This window comes from Aquarana catesbeiana, linkage group LG03 (genome assembly GCF_042186555.1).
Source record: "Aquarana catesbeiana isolate 2022-GZ linkage group LG03, ASM4218655v1, whole genome shotgun sequence".
Taxonomy (NCBI): Eukaryota; Metazoa; Chordata; class Amphibia; order Anura; family Ranidae; genus Aquarana; species Aquarana catesbeiana.
The window spans coordinates 112,353,326-112,372,472 of NC_133326.1; the positions used below are offsets into that span (position 1 = coordinate 112,353,326).

General features: G+C 49.7%; 1 protein-coding gene across 7 annotated transcripts in view; it reads left to right on the forward strand.

Moving 5' to 3' along the window:
• CLK3 (CDC like kinase 3) overlaps positions 1-19,147 on the forward strand; it is a 66,065-nt gene that overhangs the window by 34,674 nt on the left and 12,244 nt on the right. For all 7 annotated transcript variants that reach the window (XM_073619005.1, XM_073619000.1, XM_073619002.1 and 4 more), the window contains exons 9-11: positions 573-667; positions 13,493-13,622; positions 14,938-15,020. In XM_073619005.1, coding sequence (XP_073475106.1) covers positions 573-667; positions 13,493-13,622; positions 14,938-15,020 — 308 coding nt within the window. The remainder of the gene's footprint in view (positions 1-572; positions 668-13,492; positions 13,623-14,937; positions 15,021-19,147) is intronic.

Below are 19,147 nucleotides of genomic sequence, written 5' to 3' on the forward strand. Positions count from 1 at the left end.
AAAAAAGAATTTTGGATCACTTTTATTCCTATTAAAAATGTAAACATCCCTTTTAAAATAGAAAAAAAGCCTGACCTCTTTAATGTGAGATCTGGGGTCAAAAAGACCTCAGATCTCACATTTTCCACTTAAATGCAATAAAAAAAAAAGTTCCTTTTTAAGGCCGTTGTGCGGAAGTGACGTTCGCTGTTGCTCCGTCCAGCATCATTTAGTCGAGTGGGGGCTATCCTTCCCTCACTCGACCGTCTCCGGTAAGCGGCGGAGACTACCAGAATGCGTCGGGGTGGTGGGCACCTCTCCCGCCACCGATTAAAAGTGATCTTGTGGAAAATTCCTTTGCGGAGACCACTTTTTTTCTGAAAGCAGACTGCCCACCAAGAATATACCGGGGTTATGGCAGCTATTTGCTGCCATAACGGTATTCAATGTCAAAGTACTGACTTATATCGACGGCGGGCAGGTCCAGAAGTGGTTAAAGGCTGTTCCAAGGTGTACCCTGGAAGTGTTCTAAGATTACAATTTACTTAGCTATGTTTTTGAAAAGTTGTATGATATGGCTTTTTATTTTGCAGTTCTGCATGACCACAAGCTGACTCACACAGATCTGAAACCAGAGAACATACTGTTTGTCAGTTCAGAATTTATCAATGCTTACAATGAGGATAAGGTGAGATGTCTTGTTTTACACAAATATTCAACAAGACCCTGTTCACTTTTAGGAATGTCATTGGCCTTGAAGAAACAAAATTCTGAAATTTGAATAGTGCCATTGATAATGGTAGAAACTGTGTCATATGAATCAAAGGCTTGTGTAGATGGGTGGTCTTGTTATATGTAGCCTTTTCCAATCATACGGAATGCTGCTCAAACATGTGCATTCAAATGTGAAATGCATGAGAGAGGGCTGGGTTGAACCTGCAGTTCTAGTTCACCTTTACAGAAAAATCTGTAGGGTGAACTTGCGCAGGACCCCCTCCTCACCCTCTCCCCGCTGACCTGCAGCGTGGCGATCTTCTCCCATTCTGAGCCCTTCTATTCCCCCCCCACTGAACCAAGGCTTAGAAATCCCCTATGTTTAATCTCCAAAACGTCCCCCATCAGGAGGGACGTTTCGGAGCATTCTAATCGGTGCCGACCAATCAGATCCAGAGTAGCCCGTCCTGTCAGCGGGGAAGAAGTAGAGAGCATTCCAAGGGGTTTCTAAGCCCCAGTCCAGTGAGGTAGCGATAGCAGGGCTCAGAACAGGAGATCTGCAGGTCAGGGGGAGGAGAGAGTCCTGTGTAAGTTCACCTTACAGATTTTTCTGTAACGGTGAACTTACACTTTAATAGGACTGTACTCAAAAGAATGCAGTGCATAGCAAGTCAAATGCAGCTGCTGAACGGTCCAATATACAAATTTATTGAGGTCAATGGGAATATGCCAGCCTGTGTTTTTTAATGTGCATTTCAAACGCATGAAAATAACCTCTGTCTACACGGAATGCTTTTAGCACACCAAACCTGCTCAAGTGGGAATAGAGACTAAGACCGGCTATACAGTTTGAATTTCAGGACCTGCTACAGTGGTCTTGCACAGAGCAGCCCCCATCCTCCTCTTCCAGGGTCCCCCGCCGGCACTTCTGGCCCTTTCCTCCTCCTGTAAATTGCCCCTACAAAAAGCCACCTGATATGGAGGCGTGCTCCCAAGCCGCTGCTCTGCGTGTCTATTCACACACAACCACGGCTCGACCCTGTCCCCCCTCTCTCCTCATCTGCTCACTCCGTTGCTAATGGTTGTGATTGACAGATGACATGATTAATCAGCTAGTGAGGAGGGAGAGTTCTTGGAGAGCCGAGGCTCTCATGCACATGGCTGGATTGCGAAGAGTCTCGGGTAGGTCTAACAACTTGTCTCCAGATCAGTCCACAGTAAGCACTGAGCAGTCCTCCAGTCAGCCCTCCTCAAACTTGTATGCACTCGGCTCCCCCTCCTCACACCTGTGCGCTCGCCAAGATTTTGTTTGGAATGTATTCACTTCACAGTGTAAACTTTTCAAACTTTGCACAAAAAACTCATCCACTCAGATCTTAGTTTCAGGTGGTTGACCAGGTGTTACATCATGCCACACACACTTTAATGCCTACAGCCCTTATAATATACTCGGCACTTCCTCCCACCCTTGCGAGGGTTTTTCTACACCCATGTTGCTGCATACTACTTTCCAGACACGCTTGCCTTATATTTTTCACCCTACTCCATGAGTACCCCACAGGGGAATACCCTCACCAGTATCTATGGTGGAAACCAGTTGCAAGGGGAGCCATCGCGAAAACTTGCCCTGTCAAAGACCCCCCTATAACACTCGACCTCACAGTGACCATGCTTCAGTTGCACTGGAGCAGGATTGATTTTATCACCGGTCTCTGCATCTGACTCTGATAAATTTCAGGCACACAAGTGGCTTACCTGACAAATGAAGATTTTATTTTTTATTTACTTTTTTTGCCTCTATGCCGCAATTTCCTGGACAACTAACAGCGTTATTGCAGCCATATCTCTACAGGGCTACAAAACGCTAAGCCCCTTCTCCTGTTCCTCTGTCTGTACCCCAGTCAGATCCTGATATGCCCAGAGGCACAACCGGGAGGTATTAGAACAGGCTGCGGAAGATTTCCTACACCCAGACTACTATACACTTGCAGCTTTATGCAACATGCTTGGTAATGTGGAGACAATCAGGTGGGTAGTTTCTATCCTTTTTGGAAGAGAACTGCTGGCATCAATCGACATCAGGGATGCATATCTGCATGTCCCTATGTCCCTATATTTCCTGCTCATCAAAAGTTTCTGCGGTTCGAGGTAGAACAGCAGCATTTTCAATTTGTAGCCCTGCCCTTCGGGCTAGCCACAGCACCTTGGGTATTCACCAAAGTGCTGGCCCCACCTCTAGCCAGATTAAGGGCACAGGGCATAACAATCGTAGCGTACCTAGACGATGTATTACTTATAGATCAATCAGTGACTTGTCTGGAGCAAAGCGTATGCACTACAACCAACTATCTGAAAAGTTTGTGTTGGATTCTCAACCTAGAGAAATCTTCCTTAATACCGCTAAGAAGGCTGGAGTACTTGGGTCTGATCATAGATACAGCCCAGGAAAGGTGTTCTTGCCTCAGGTAAAAACTCCATAGGGAGAACTGGTGCGGAGGGTCAGGTCAAAAGGCAATCCCTCCATTCGCCTCTGCATGAGGTTGCTAGGAACCATGGTAGCTTAATTCGAAGCAGTTCCCTATGCCCAGTTCCATTCAAGACTATTGCAAAACAGTATCCTGTCTGCTTGGAACAAAACAATTCAAGCTTTAGACAAGCCAATGCGGCTGTCCCCAAGAGTGGCCCAAAGCCTCACTTGGTTATTAACCCAGAATCTGCTAAAGGAAAATCCTTCAGACCAGTCATCTGGAAAGTGGTAACAACGGATGCCAGTCTTTCAGGCTGGGGAAACAGTATTAGAAAAGACAACTGTTCAAGGACAGTGGTCAAGAACCAACAGAAGCTTGCCCATCAATATCCTAGAGATTTGGGCAGTACACCTGGCTCTAAAGGCCTGGACTTTCAGGTTACGGGATTGTCCTGTCAGGATTCAATCCGACAATGCCACAGCTGTGGCCTATATCAATCACCAAGTGGGCACCAAAAGTCTCTCAGCAGAGAGAGGTGAACCATATTCTAACTTGGGCAGAAAGGAATGTTCCATGTCTTTCTGCAATCTTCATTCCGGGAGTAGAGAATTGACAGGCGGACTACTTAAGTCGCCAGCTGCCCGAGCCCGACGTGTTCCACTTCTCCTGTGTGTTACCCCGAGTCCTGCCTGCTGCCCAAGCCTGAGCTCTGTTCTCCACCTGGGCGGCGCGGCTGCACACCGTCCTCTCCAGCTGCCGCCCGGGTGTTTTTAATTAGCCTAATGGAGGGGGGGGGGGTGATTTGTCCTGGGGGGTCTATACTAATGTGGGGGGGGGGGTTGTCCTGGGGGTGGTCTATACTAATGTAGGGGGGTGGTTTGTCCTGGGGGGGTCTATACTAATTTAGGGGGGTGGTTTGTCCTGGGGGATCTATACTAATGTAAGGGGGTGGTTTTTCCTGAGGGGGTCTGTACTAATGTAGAGGAGGTGGTTTGTCCTGGGGGGGTCTGTACTAGTGTAGGGGGGTGGTTTGTCCTGGGGGGGGTCTGTACTAATGTAGGGGGGGTGGTTTGTCCTGGGGGGGTCTGTACTGGTGTAGGGGGGGTGGTTTGTCCTGGGGGGGTCTGTACTGGTGTAGGGGGGGTGGTTTGTCCTGGGGGGGGTCTGTACTGGTGTAGGGGGGGTGGTTTGTCCTGGGGGGGGTCTGTACTGGTGTAGGGGGGGTGGTTTGTCCGGGGGGGTCTGTACTGGTGTAGGGGGGGTGGTTTGTCCTGGGGGGTCTGTACTGGTGTAGGGGGGGTGGTTTATCCTGGGGGGGGCTCTGTACTAATGTAGGGGGGGTGGTTTATCCTGGGGGGGGCTCTGTACTAATGTAGGGGGGGTGAGTTGTCCTGGGGGGGCTCTGTACTAATGTAGGGGGGTTGAGTTGTCCTGGGGGGGTCTGTACTAATGTAGGGGGGGTGAGTTGTCCTGGGGGGGGTCTGTACTAATGTAGGGGGGTGAGTTGTCCTGGGGGGGGGTCTGTACTAATGTAGGGGGGGTGAGTTGTCCTGGGGGGGTTGGTACTAATGTAGGGGGGGTGATTTGTCCTGGGGGGCTCTGTACTAATGTAGGGGGGGGTGATTTGTCCTGGGGGGCTCTGTACTAATGTAGGGGGGGTGATTTGTCCTGGGGGGTCTGTACTAATGTAGGGGGGTGGGTTGTCCTGGAGGGCTCTGTACTAATGCAGGGGGGGTGGGTTGTCCTGGGCGCTGCTGTACTAGTGAGCGGCACACTGTTTCTTTCCCCGCCTTCATATCTGCCAGGGAAGAAAAAAAGGAGCAAAGAGGAGGATTGTGGGACATGTAGTCCCAAGGACTGGCAGCCCCACTGTAACACAAACTGCAGCCCACACAGCATGCTCAGCTGAATGGGAGAGAGAGAACAAGGAGCACGGGAAAGCTTTCAGGGAAGTGCACCCAGGACTCCAGAGGGAGAGGGCAGTGCTGAGAGAACACCGTCAGAGAGAACCCCGCTGCCCTGCGCCACCAGAGGGAAAGCCACACAGCCTGGCGCCATCCCTGGTGGAGAAAGAAATTGAGTCATTGCCAGAATATAGATCTGGGCTCTACCCAGCGGAGTCGCCATGGGCAATTCAGAGTGAGCTGACTCCTGATCAGAGGAACCGTTGTTGCTGGGTCAGGTGAGAGGGCCGATCGGCCATTATTTACTAACATCCATAGGAACTGCAGTCTCTGACCATCTCCTGTACCGTGTCCCCAGTCTCTGACCATCTCCTGTACCGTGTCCCCAGTCTCTGACCATCTCCTGTACCGTGTCCCCAGTCTCTGACCATCTCCTGTACCGTGTCCCCAGTCTCTGACCATCTCCTGTACCGTGTCCCCAGTCTCTGACCATCTCCTGTACCGTGTCCCCAGTCTCTGACCATCTCCTGTACCGTGTCCCCAGTCTCTGACCATCTCCTGTACCGTGTCCCCAGTCTCTGACCACCTCCTGTACCGTGTCCCCAGTCTCTGACCACCTCCTGTACCGTGTCCCCAGTCTCTGACCACCTCCTGTACCGTGTCCCCAGTCTCTGACCACCTCCTGTACCGTGTCCCCAGTCTCTGACCACCTCCTGTACCGTGTCCCCAGTCTCTGACCACCTCCTGTACCGTGTCCCCAGTCTCTGACCACCTCCTGTACCGTGTCCCCAGTCTCTGACCACCTCCTGTACCGTGTCCCCAGTCTCTGACCACCTCCTGTACCGTGTCCCCAGTCTCTGACCACCTCCTGTACCGTGTCCCCAGTCTCTGACCACCTCCTGTACCGTGTCCCCAGTCTCTGACCACCTCCTGTACCGTGTCCCCAGTCTCTGACCACCTCCTGTACCGTGTCCCCAGTCTCTGACCACCTCCTGTACCGTGTCCCCAGTCTCTGACCACCTCCTGTACCGTGTCCCCAGTCTCTGACCACCTCCTGTACCGTGTCCCCAGTCTCTGACCACCTCCTGTACCGTGTCCCCAGTCTCTGACCACCTCCTGTACCGTGTCCCCAGTCTCTGACCACCTCCTGTACCGTGTCCCCAGTCTCTGACCACCTCCTGTACCGTGTCCCCAGTCTCTGACCACCTCCTGTACCGTGTCCCCAGTCTCTGACCACCTCCTGTACCGTGTCCCCAGTCTCTGACCACCTCCTGTACCGTGTCCCCAGTCTCTGACCACCTCCTGTACCGTGTCCCCAGTCTCTGACCACCTCCTGTACCGTGTCCCCAGTCTCTGACCACCTCCTGTACCGTGTCCCCAGTCTCTGACCACCTCCTGTACCGTGTCCCCAGTCTCTGACCACCTCCTGTACCGTGTCCCCAGTCTCTGACCACCTCCTGTACCGTGTCCCCAGTCTCTGACCACCTCCTGTACCGTGTCCCCAGTCTCTGACCACCTCCTGTACCGTGTCCCCAGTCTCTGACCACCTCCTGTACCGTGTCCCCAGTCTCTGACCACCTCCTGTACCGTGTCCCCAGTCTCTGACCACCTCCTGTACCGTGTCCCCAGTCTCTGACCACCTCCTGTACCGTGTCCCCAGTCTCTGACCACCTCCTGTACCGTGTCCCCAGTCTCTGACCACCTCCTGTACCGTGTCCCCAGTCTCTGACCACCTCCTGTACCGTGTCCCCAGTCTCTGACCACCTCCTGTACCGTGTCCCCAGTCTCTGACCACCTCCTGTACCGTGTCCCCAGTCTCTGACCACCTCCTGTACCGTGTCCCCAGTCTCTGACCACCTCCTGTACCGTGTCCCCAGTCTCTGACCACCTCCTGTACCGTGTCCCCAGTCTCTGACCACCTCCTGTACCGTGTCCCCAGTCTCTGACCACCTCCTGTACCGTGTCCCCAGTCTCTGACCACCTCCTGTACCGTGTCCCCAGTCTCTGACCACCTCCTGTACCGTGTCCCCAGTCTCTGACCACCTCCTGTACCGTGTCCCCAGTCTCTGACCACCTCCTGTACCGTGTCCCCAGTCTCTGACCACCTCCTGTACCGTGTCCCCAGTCTCTGACCACCTCCTGTACCGTGTCCCCAGTCTCTGACCACCTCCTGTACCGTGTCCCCAGTCTCTGACCACCTCCTGTACCGTGTCCCCAGTCTCTGACCACCTCCTGTACCGTGTCCCCAGTCTCTGACCACCTCCTGTACCGTGTCCCCAGTCTCTGACCACCTCCTGTACCGTGTCCCCAGTCTCTGACCACCTCCTGTACCGTGTCCCCAGTCTCTGACCACCTCCTGTACCGTGTCCCCAGTCTCTGACCACCTCCTGTACCGTGTCCCCAGTCTCTGACCACCTCCTGTACCGTGTCCCCAGTCTCTGACCACCTCCTGTACCGTGTCCCCAGTCTCTGACCACCTCCTGTACCGTGTCCCCAGTCTCTGACCACCTCCTGTACCGTGTCCCCAGTCTCTGACCACCTCCTGTACCGTGTCCCCAGTCTCTGACCACCTCCTGTACCGTGTCCCCAGTCTCTGACCACCTCCTGTACCGTGTCCCCAGTCTCTGACCACCTCCTGTACCGTGTCCCCAGTCTCTGACCACCTCCTGTACCGTGTCCCCAGTCTCTGACCACCTCCTGTACCGTGTCCCCAGTCTCTGACCACCTCCTGTACCGTGTCCCCAGTCTCTGACCACCTCCTGTACCGTGTCCCCAGTCTCTGACCACCTCCTGTACCGTGTCCCCAGTCTCTGACCACCTCCTGTACCGTGTCCCCAGTCTCTGACCACCTCCTGTACCGTGTCCCCAGTCTCTGACCACCTCCTGTACCGTGTCCCCAGTCTCTGACCACCTCCTGTACCGTGTCCCCAGTCTCTGACCACCTCCTGTACCGTGTCCCCAGTCTCTGACCACCTCCTGTACCGTGTCCCCAGTCTCTGACCACCTCCTGTACCGTGTCCCCAGTCTCTGACCACCTCCTGTACCGTGTCCCCAGTCTCTGACCACCTCCTGTACCGTGTCCCCAGTCTCTGACCACCTCCTGTACCGTGTCCCCAGTCTCTGACCACCTCCTGTACCGTGTCCCCAGTCTCTGACCACCTCCTGTACCGTGTCCCCAGTCTCTGACCACCTCCTGTACCGTGTCCCCAGTCTCTGACCACCTCCTGTACCGTGTCCCCAGTCTCTGACCACCTCCTGTACCGTGTCCCCAGTCTCTGACCACCTCCTGTACCGTGTCCCCAGTCTCTGACCACCTCCTGTACCGTGTCCCCAGTCTCTGACCACCTCCTGTACCGTGTCCCCAGTCTCTGACCACCTCCTGTACCGTGTCCCCAGTCTCTGACCACCTCCTGTACCGTGTCCCCAGTCTCTGACCACCTCCTGTACCGTGTCCCCAGTCTCTGACCACCTCCTGTACCGTGTCCCCAGTCTCTGACCACCTCCTGTACCGTGTCCCCAGTCTCTGACCACCTCCTGTACCGTGTCCCCAGTCTCTGACCACCTCCTGTACCGTGTCCCCAGTCTCTGACCACCTCCTGTACCGTGTCCCCAGTCTCTGACCACCTCCTGTACCGTGTCCCCAGTCTCTGACCACCTCCTGTACCGTGTCCCCAGTCTCTGACCACCTCCTGTACCGTGTCCCCAGTCTCTGACCACCTCCTGTACCGTGTCCCCAGTCTCTGACCACCTCCTGTACCGTGTCCCCAGTCTCTGACCACCTCCTGTACCGTGTCCCCAGTCTCTGACCACCTCCTGTACCGTGTCCCCAGTCTCTGACCACCTCCTGTACCGTGTCCCCAGTCTCTGACCACCTCCTGTACCGTGTCCCCAGTCTCTGACCACCTCCTGTACCGTGTCCCCAGTCTCTGACCACCTCCTGTACCGTGTCCCCAGTCTCTGACCACCTCCTGTACCGTGTCCCCAGTCTCTGACCACCTCCTGTACCGTGTCCCCAGTCTCTGACCACCTCCTGTACCGTGTCCCCAGTCTCTGACCACCTCCTGTACCGTGTCCCCAGTCTCTGACCACCTCCTGTACCGTGTCCCCAGTCTCTGACCACCTCCTGTACCGTGTCCCCAGTCTCTGACCACCTCCTGTACCGTGTCCCCAGTCTCTGACCACCTCCTGTACCGTGTCCCCAGTCTCTGACCACCTCCTGTACCGTGTCCCCAGTCTCTGACCACCTCCTGTACCGTGTCCCCAGTCTCTGACCACCTCCTGTACCGTGTCCCCAGTCTCTGACCACCTCCTGTACCGTGTCCCCAGTCTCTGACCACCTCCTGTACCGTGTCCCCAGTCTCTGACCACCTCCTGTACCGTGTCCCCAGTCTCTGACCACCTCCTGTACCGTGTCCCCAGTCTCTGACCACCTCCTGTACCGTGTCCCCAGTCTCTGACCACCTCCTGTACCGTGTCCCCAGTCTCTGACCACCTCCTGTACCGTGTCCCCAGTCTCTGACCACCTCCTGTACCGTGTCCCCAGTCTCTGACCACCTCCTGTACCGTGTCCCCAGTCTCTGACCACCTCCTGTACCGTGTCCCCAGTCTCTGACCACCTCCTGTACCGTGTCCCCAGTCTCTGACCACCTCCTGTACCGTGTCCCCAGTCTCTGACCACCTCCTGTACCGTGTCCCCAGTCTCTGACCACCTCCTGTACCGTGTCCCCAGTCTCTGACCACCTCCTGTACCGTGTCCCCAGTCTCTGACCACCTCCTGTACCGTGTCCCCAGTCTCTGACCACCTCCTGTACCGTGTCCCCAGTCTCTGACCACCTCCTGTACCGTGTCCCCAGTCTCTGACCACCTCCTGTACCGTGTCCCCAGTCTCTGACCACCTCCTGTACCGTGTCCCCAGTCTCTGACCACCTCCTGTACCGTGTCCCCAGTCTCTGACCACCTCCTGTACCGTGTCCCCAGTCTCTGACCACCTCCTGTACCGTGTCCCCAGTCTCTGACCACCTCCTGTACCGTGTCCCCAGTCTCTGACCACCTCCTGTACCGTGTCCCCAGTCTCTGACCACCTCCTGTACCGTGTCCCCAGTCTCTGACCACCTCCTGTACCGTGTCCCCAGTCTCTGACCACCTCCTGTACCGTGTCCCCAGTCTCTGACCACCTCCTGTACCGTGTCCCCAGTCTCTGACCACCTCCTGTACCGTGTCCCCAGTCTCTGACCACCTCCTGTACCGTGTCCCCAGTCTCTGACCACCTCCTGTACCGTGTCCCCAGTCTCTGACCACCTCCTGTACCGTGTCCCCAGTCTCTGACCACCTCCTGTACCGTGTCCCCAGTCTCTTTCTAACAGAGGCCCTCTCTGTGTGCATCAGAGAGACTCCGCTGCAGGTCTCATTAGTGTACGCTCTTCCTGTATTTTCTTTGTTAAAAGATCATGGGAGGATCCCAGGGTAACAAAGAGTTCTTAGGGGAACATCTCTGTGTTTTCATTGCCATAGAAACATTTGTAAAGGGGAGGAGTTGGTAAGATGACCATGCCCACGTGGGGGCACCAGAAATATTTCTGCACCCAGGCGTTTGTGACCCTAGGATCGGCCCTGGCTTACGTTTCCTGGTGTGAATCCAAGGGTTGGCACCCTCGGAGATATATCATAGACATAATTCTTGCCTTTCTACAATTAGGGGTAGAAATGAAATTGGCCTTGAGTACTATTAAAGGCCAAGTCTCAACTTTATCGGTCTTATTTCAAAAACCACTTGCTACACATTCTTTAGTCCGGGGCTTTATACAAGGGGTGATGCGGCTTAATCCACCTGTCAAACCTCCCTTGAACCCTTGGGACTTAAACTTAGTTTTGTCTGTGTTACAGAAACAGCCATTTGAACCAATACAACAGATTCCCCTAATCCTTCTGACAAGGAAGTTGGTATTTTTGGTTGCTATATCCTCAGCAGGGAGGGTTTCGGAATTAGCTGCTCTCTCTTGTAAAGAGCCATATTTGATTTTTCATGAGGACAGAGTGGTGTTAAGCCCTCATCTAGGCTTTTTGCCAAGTCATTTCAGGTTTTCACCTGAACCAGGATATTGTCCTGCCATCGTTTTTTTTCCAAAACCATATTCCAGGGAAGAAAAGTCACTACATTGTCTTGATGTGGTGAGAGCAGTGAAAAGCTATTTAAAGAAAACTGCTCAGATTCGTAAGACTGAGGTCTTATTTATTCTGCCGGAGGGTACTAAGAAGTGACAGGCAGCGTCGAAATCCACTGTTGCTAAGTAGATTCGGCAAGTTATAATTCAAACTTATGATTGAAGGGGTAAGATTCCCCCGTTTCAAGTTAAGGCGCATTCTACCAGGTCAGTGCTTCTTGGGCAGTGCGTCATCAGGCCTCCATGGCTCAGATCTGTAAGGCAGCAACTTGGTCTTCGGTGCATACATTCACCAAATTTTATCAGGTGGATGTAAGGAGGTATGAGGATATCGCCTTCGGGTGCAGTGTGCTGCAGGCAGCAGTATAAGCTCTCAAGTCTGGGTGTCCCTGCGGGTTGTTTTCTCCCACCCATGTGGGATTGCTATGGGACGTCCCGTTAAGTAAATACTTAAGGCTCTGTGTCCCATGATGTACAATAAAGAAAATAGGATTTTTATAACAGCTTGGAGTACATCATAGGACATGGGTCCCTCCCCTCTTTTTTGGGATACAAGTATATTGCTTTGCTACAAAAACTGATGTGCTCCTGAAAGGAGGAGGGGTTATATAGGGGAGTAAACTTCCTTAATTAGGGTTTACCAGTGTCAACACCTGACGGTAGGCTATAACCCATTGTTTAAATACTTAAGGCTCTGTGTTCCATGATGTACTCCAAGAAAAGGATTTTACAGGTAAGCTGTTATAAAAAAAATCCTATTTTTCCCACAAATAGAGCTTTCTTTTGGTGGTATTTGATCATCTCTGCGGGTTTTTATTTTTTGCACTATAAACCTAAAAAGAGTGACCATTTTGAACAAAACGCAATATTTTTTACTATAATAACCACCAAAAATATATTAAAACAATTTTCCTCAGTTCTTCTACATATTTTTGGTAAAAAAAAAATCACAATAAGCATATAAATTGGTTTGCGCAAAAGTTATAGCGTCTACAAAATAGGGGATAGTTTTATGGCATTTTTTTTTTTTTTTATCGGGACTGCGACATTATGGCGGACACTTTTGACACATTTTTGGGACCATTGGTATCTTTACAGCGATCAGTGCTATAAAAATGCAATGATTACTGTAAAAATGTCACTGGCAGGGAAGGGGTTACCACTAGGGGGCGATCAAGGTGTTAATTGTGTTCCCTCTCTGTTCTAACTGAAGGGGGGAGGGGACTGTTTAGGGGAGATGACAGATCGCTGTTCATACTGTGTATGAACAGACGATCAGTCACTTCTCCCCTCAGAGAACCGGAAACTCTGTTTACACTCACAGATCCTGGTTCTCGGTCTGTCAGCAGCGATTGTGGGAGCCCGATGGTGATCGCGACCACCGGGCACTCGCATTGGCTCCAGGGGCGAGCAGCGGGCGCCCCTAGTGGCCACAGGGCGAAGCAACGTTTCATAACGTCGTTTCGCCCAGCCGTGCAATTCTGCCGCAGTAAAATTGCGGCGGCTGGTCGGCAAGTGGTTAAGTTAACGCAAAGTTATTACCGAATCAATAGGCCTATAGCAGAAGTATAAAAAGTTCTGGTGCATAAGATGTGAGAGCTGAAGTGGGATAGGATTAGAAATTCTATAGTAGTGCAATAAATGTGTGTTAATACTTGGGCATTCCATACATTTGAACAGGCTTCCAATGCATTAAAAATGTAGACCATTTTTCCCCACACAGTGGCATTAACTGCATAGTAGCCCACTGCTATGCAGGTACGTTTATCTAGTTTGACATCACAATGAAAGTGCCATTAATTGTAATGTGCTCTGCCATGCTTTGTGGTAACAAACACATAGGTAGGTGTATAGACCTAAGGGTCGTTTTGGTGTCTGCATCCCTTTTTAGGGACATTTCCCCTCCCTTCATGTCCTGAAGCTCCCCATCTCAGGGTGTCACTGGTACAATAAAAATCTGACAGAAGTAACTTTCAACATTCTAACAGAAATGGGGAGGGGGAAAAACCTGGCTGAAGCTGGGCTTTACTATCTTTAAAGGCAACAGCACAGTATTGGTTGAATTCATTTTCCTCCATGAGCTTGCAGTAAACCTTCAGGCAGTTTCCAAGTTTTTACTGCTGTTTTTCACTCTTTGTAAAATGTTTTAATATTTTCCTATAATAAAATATACAGGCATAGCACCCATAATATGTTAAATATTCTTTCATGTACATTTTAGGAGTTTGGATAAAAACTAATCCACATTATTTCTTTGTTCTTGCAGAAGTGTGAAGAGAAACGTATAAAAAATTCCAGTATCCGTCTAGTAGACTTTGGAAGTGCCACGTTTGATCATGAATACCATACTACGATCGTGGCTACACGTCACTATCGCCCACCCGAGGTTATTTTGGGTGAGTACCATCTTCATGTCCCAGAGGTTATGGACCCAAGAATAACGGTGATCGTAGATGTTGCCCAAGCACTACCAAATTATGTAAAAAGTTGTGGCAGATACAGATTTAAGTGTTTCTTATAGCTTATACACTTTTACTTATGTGCAATAATTTTTTTTTGGTGGCAGACTGGCTACTGGACAGTTAAGGCAGATGGTAAAACTGGCAGCAGCATTCAATTAAAATTTATCACAGCAGATATAGCGCTGGCTGGAAAATAGGGCTTGTGCCACTGTCCTAATTGTGCTGCCTATATGTAGAACTGTGGCATATATGCTGGCGTGATTGTCAGATCAGGATGGTCAGTGACTTGCGAACGTTTGTTGCACCTGAATATTAGCTTGAATATCTGTGCAATCTGCGGAGAATCGCACAGTTCAAGAATCCAGGCAGTCATGATTCATAAACAAGGTGGAAGCAAGGTGCTGGACACAAGCTTTCAGTTGTCTAATGTCAATACTTGGGCTTAATAGGTCTAGTTCTACAGCTCAACACAAAATGCAGAGGAAGGGGGCCCTTGGGAAGGAGTGGTCACCCAGATTGAGAATCCACATGTAGACGGACTAATAAGGGCGCCAAACAAATGTATAAGCATCAGATCTTTTAAGACCCCTTTCACACTGAGGAGCTTTTCAGGCGTTTTAGCGCTAAAAATAGTGCCTGAAAAGCGCCTCTCATACCTCCCCAGTGTAAAAGCCCAAGTGCTTTCACACTGGGGTGGTGCACTTGCGGGATGGGAATAAAGTCTTGCAGCATCTTTCAGGCGGTGTAGGAGCGCTCCTACACCGCCCCTGCCCATTGAAATGAATGGGCAGTGCATATAAAGCGCCTGAAAAGCGCTTTGGAATTGCCGCAACGCGGGCACTTTTTAAACCTTTATTCAGCCACTAGGGGGCTAAAAATGCCCCGCTAGCAACCGAAAAGCCACCGCTTAAACAACAGTAAAGTGCTGTTAGAACGAGCTGCGCTTTAGCGCTAACGGACCCCCACCCCAGTGTGAAAGTAGCCTTAATGATAAAATTGATTCATGACAGGAAGATGGGAAAACAGCCAACAAAAATCAGGCACCTTCATCAAGACTTAAGCTTTAATGAAAAGTGCTCTTTGGCAGACTGATCTGTATTTAGATAAGTACTGTAAAAAAAAAAAGAGGGCAGCTAGTAAGTGCATGTGCTGTTGTGATCTTAACATATTGACACTGACATGATGTAAAACTGCATTGCATGGTTGTATTGCACGCATGACATTTTGAAATAACTTTGTTTTTTTGTAGAGCTGGGCTGGTCTCAGCCATGTGATGTGTGGAGCTTAGGATGTATCCTGTTCGAATATTACACTGGCTACACGCTCTTCCAGGTAAGCTACTAATTAAACTAGTTAGAAATGTTTGCATTTGGCAGATAGTGAGAAATTTTAAGAATCGCTAAAATATTGGTCTGTCACATACTCTGGGGGGCTGTAGTGTGCCAGTAGGAGGGAAATACTGTAGTCTTGGGTTAATGTTGCCTATATGTTCTGGGTTTGGACCTCCTAGAGTTCTCCTCATGAAAAAAGCGGTAGACACTACACTCTGACAGCGCACACCTTAATGAGGGATCTTACTACCTGTAAAATGACAGGAACAGTGTTTATACTGTATATCTTTCTCTCATCTTTCACTTATTTTCCATTCCTTCCAGAAAAGGTGAAGAGCGTGATGCAGAGGTCTCTAATTAGATATCCTAAAAATAATTCTTCCAGGTTACTTGTTCTCCCTTTCTTGCAGATGGACCTTAAGATGGAGTGGGCAAGTGGTGGCAGTGCCCTAGAGAAAAGTTTGGGTTGAGGACAAAATGCTGGCTTGCTCGCTCCTTGGAGTAAGCCAATATGAGTACCTCCAGTCCTGCATATTGAAAATACAGTTTGCTCAGCTAAGCCCTAATGATTCTCCCTTTTGGAACTCTGGTAGATGCTGTGCATCATTCTCTTCTTGGGACATCTTGGCTGTTGCACAGCATCATTGACTGTAGATAATTTGCATCCTCTTTGAGTCTGTAGACATCAAATATTTCCTACTTGGTAAAGGTGCATTCTCTATCCTCCCTTTAAATGCCCCCCTTTTAAATTCCTTTAAACACAATAACTCAGCAGGGGAGATTGTTGTACAAACATTTGACGGTTAGTACAGTGGCTCCGACCTGAGCTATCAGTGTGTATGAGGCCTTAGGGGGGCTGGACATTGGTGTGAGAAATGGTGCCCCATCGTTGGTGTCAGTAGGAGGAAGAGTACCCAGTCATTGATAGTGGGAGGAGTAATACCCCATTATTGGTGTCAGTAGGAGGAATAATGCCCAATCGGTGTCAGTGGGAGGAATAGTGTTCTGTATCCGTGAGAGGAACAGTGCCCCAAGGGCCGGATAATGACAAGCAAAGGTCCGCAGTTTGGAGACCACTGATCTACTGTATTCCAACAATCGCCCAACTGTAGGCGGTGCTAGATGGTGCCCACGGGCAAACTAAACTGGAGCCTTTCCCCTGCAGTGCCCCCTAGTGGTAGAAATTAATATTTCTCTTGTTTGAGAACTGCATTGAGTAAGTAGTGTTACTTGAACTGTATTTCCAGGATTTGCTTGTCAGCTGAGAGAACTTGCAATACATAAAGTCTCAGAAATTTTTCATTAACGTCTTCATGTTATATAGTTTGAATACCATGTCATAGATCTATTGTTTATCATTGTAAAAGAAGATATTCCACACTTTTTTTTTACCCCAACATTCACATCTCTAGTTGTGACCAAGAGGCGCATATTGTAACAGACATCGCTCCACTCTTGGCACTGAGGGTGCCTCTTCATTGAGAAGAGTTTGAAGCAAAAGGAAATCCCCTAGTGGACTTTAAAGGCACTTTCAAAAAAACATTTGGAAGAATATATAAAGTAAATAACAGTTTATTTATTACAAAAAATCATCGAGTGAATATCACACAATCACATAATTAAAAACACGGAATGCAGTTCCATAGATACAACACTAGTAATACCAATACGTTAGTACCCGACGCGTTTCGGAGTTACTTATGCCTCCTTCTTCAGGGGTGATTGTAGGGTTTACAATAGAATTATCTATATGGGAAATGGTATATATAACATAAACATAGTAAGTACACAATAGAAATCATAAACAGAAAACCTATAATGGTATAAAACTGTATAAATATATTTTTCTGTTTATACTTACAATGGTATCTATAGATATTGGTTTATGCATTCCAGAAAGGGTTTAAAAGAACATAAATGTACTGACACATACTGCCCGTCAGACGCATTCCCCGGTCATAGTGTGTAGAGCTTTAGTAGAGTATAGCAAAAATATTCATATAGCCACTGTCAAGGTGGAAATGGATAGGTATGAATATATGAAGTAATTTATTCTTCCTTCCAATGGAAAGAGAGGCCCATTAATCGAGGGCGTATAGCAGTTTAGATCTGAGATCACACTGGGGCCGAATGTGTGTCCTGTAAGTCATGAAAATATATATATAAAAAAATGTGCATGCATATGAACAGCCAGAGTAGTACATGGAAAGTCCAAAAAAGTGTATCCTACCTGGTCCGCCTATAGTATGGAGGACAGTGGCTGATGGTGGGTGTGAATCAGGTAAGGCCCAGATCACTGGAGAGTCAACATGGAAATAGAAAATATATCACTACCCTGATTGATAAAGAAAGAAAGGGGGAGGGGGGGGGGGGGGGAAGGAAGGAAAAGAAAAGAAACAGAGACAAGAGGAAAGGAGGGGCAAGGGAAGGGGGGGAAAAAGAAAAAACAACGGGGGGGGGGAGGAAAGGGGGGAAGGGAGGGGGGGGGGGGAAAGAGAGGGGGGGGGAAACGGGGTTTTTTGGGAATGGGAAGTAGGAGGGGAAGAGGGAAAAACAAGGAGGGGGGGGGGGGGGGGGGGGGGGGGGGGGGGGGGGGGGGGGGGGGGGGGGGGGGGGGGGGGGAAGAAAAACAGAAAGGGAAGGGAAATGGGGGAAAAAGGGGAGAAAGGGAAAATGAAAGGGAGGGGAATAAAGAAAGAAAGTAGGCGAAAAAACCGAGAACAGGAGAAAAGTAAAGGACATCCAAGTAGCAGAAATGGCTTGTGATTTTCGTGGAGAAAAGACTGGATCGTTAAGTGTATTGTAAAGGAAAGAGGAACCATAGGACATAGCAGGTGACCGATGAAGTAAATAGAGCAAGACAGGTAACAGATAGGGTAATGGCTGGGGATGTCAATAAAGAAGTCTAAGTCCATAAATATGTAATAAGTTACTAACCGTATAACACAGCAGCTCACACCAATAGCGTCCTGTCTGCAGCAGATGACGCTTGGTGTGAGCTAAAGCTGGACATATAAAGCCCTCCCCATCCATCAGCTGTTGATGAAAAGAGGCAACAGCTGATTATGGTTAGGGAGGGACGGACACACTCTAGCCGGCCCCCCGGGTGGAGTGCGCGCCGCCAGGCTCCCACAGCGCGTGCGTGCGCCGACGTCATGAGGCGTGGCCACGCCCACTGCACCCGCCGGCACGTCTAGCTTCCCCAACGGATTGCGCATGTCCGTTGGGGTCGCAAGATGGAGGACAGTAAATACTGTACCTCACACAGCGCCGCCATGAGTCCAGACTCAGGCGGCTCTTTTCGTGCCGGGCGGATGGCAGATCGTAATGTAGGACCAATAAGCAAATGAGTTAAAGCACATATTATGTGCATCTAATAAAAGACAAAGATAAAAGTAATAGTATGCTGAATTTTGTTGCTATAGCGGAGAAGCAGAACTGGTGGGCAGTATGATACGGGTTAGGAAGGTAACCTAAAGGAGGGACATATAGCAAAAACGGTAATTACATACAGATATAAGGGATGTGCAGCTGGAAGGCATGTTACATGGATAAGAGTCATACATGACACCAGGTATATATACATATGATCTAGACATTAATAATCTTAAGTGTCATATAGTGCAATATACAGAATAGATAACAACAGTTTTATTTATGTCCCAGAGTGGCACAATGTATAGTATATCGACCGTACGGATTTGTTGTAAATTCTTAATTTATCCAATTTTTTGCCAACTAACCTTAAAAAGGCTGCTGCGTTCGGATGGATACTTGGCGCAGGGCAGAAATCAGACTTCTTTTTAAGTGTGGAGGTATTTCCCTTCGGGGGTTCATTAGGTCTTTCGATGGAATCTAGTATTTGAGATAGATTAATTTCATCTATGAGATCAGTTGGATCGTTCTCGTCAAGAAGGGATACCAGTTGCTCTAATGCTTGGTGTTCCTGTGGCGTCAAATTAGTGGGTCTTTCCTGCTTGTGGTATAGTTTTTTTAGAATAAGCTTACGTATAAACAGTTGCAGATCCTTATAGATCTCAAACTTGTCCAAATTTTGATTAGGGCAAAAGTTTAAGCCTTTTTGCAGGACATTGGTTTCGTCATGGGAGAGTCTATATGATGAAAGGT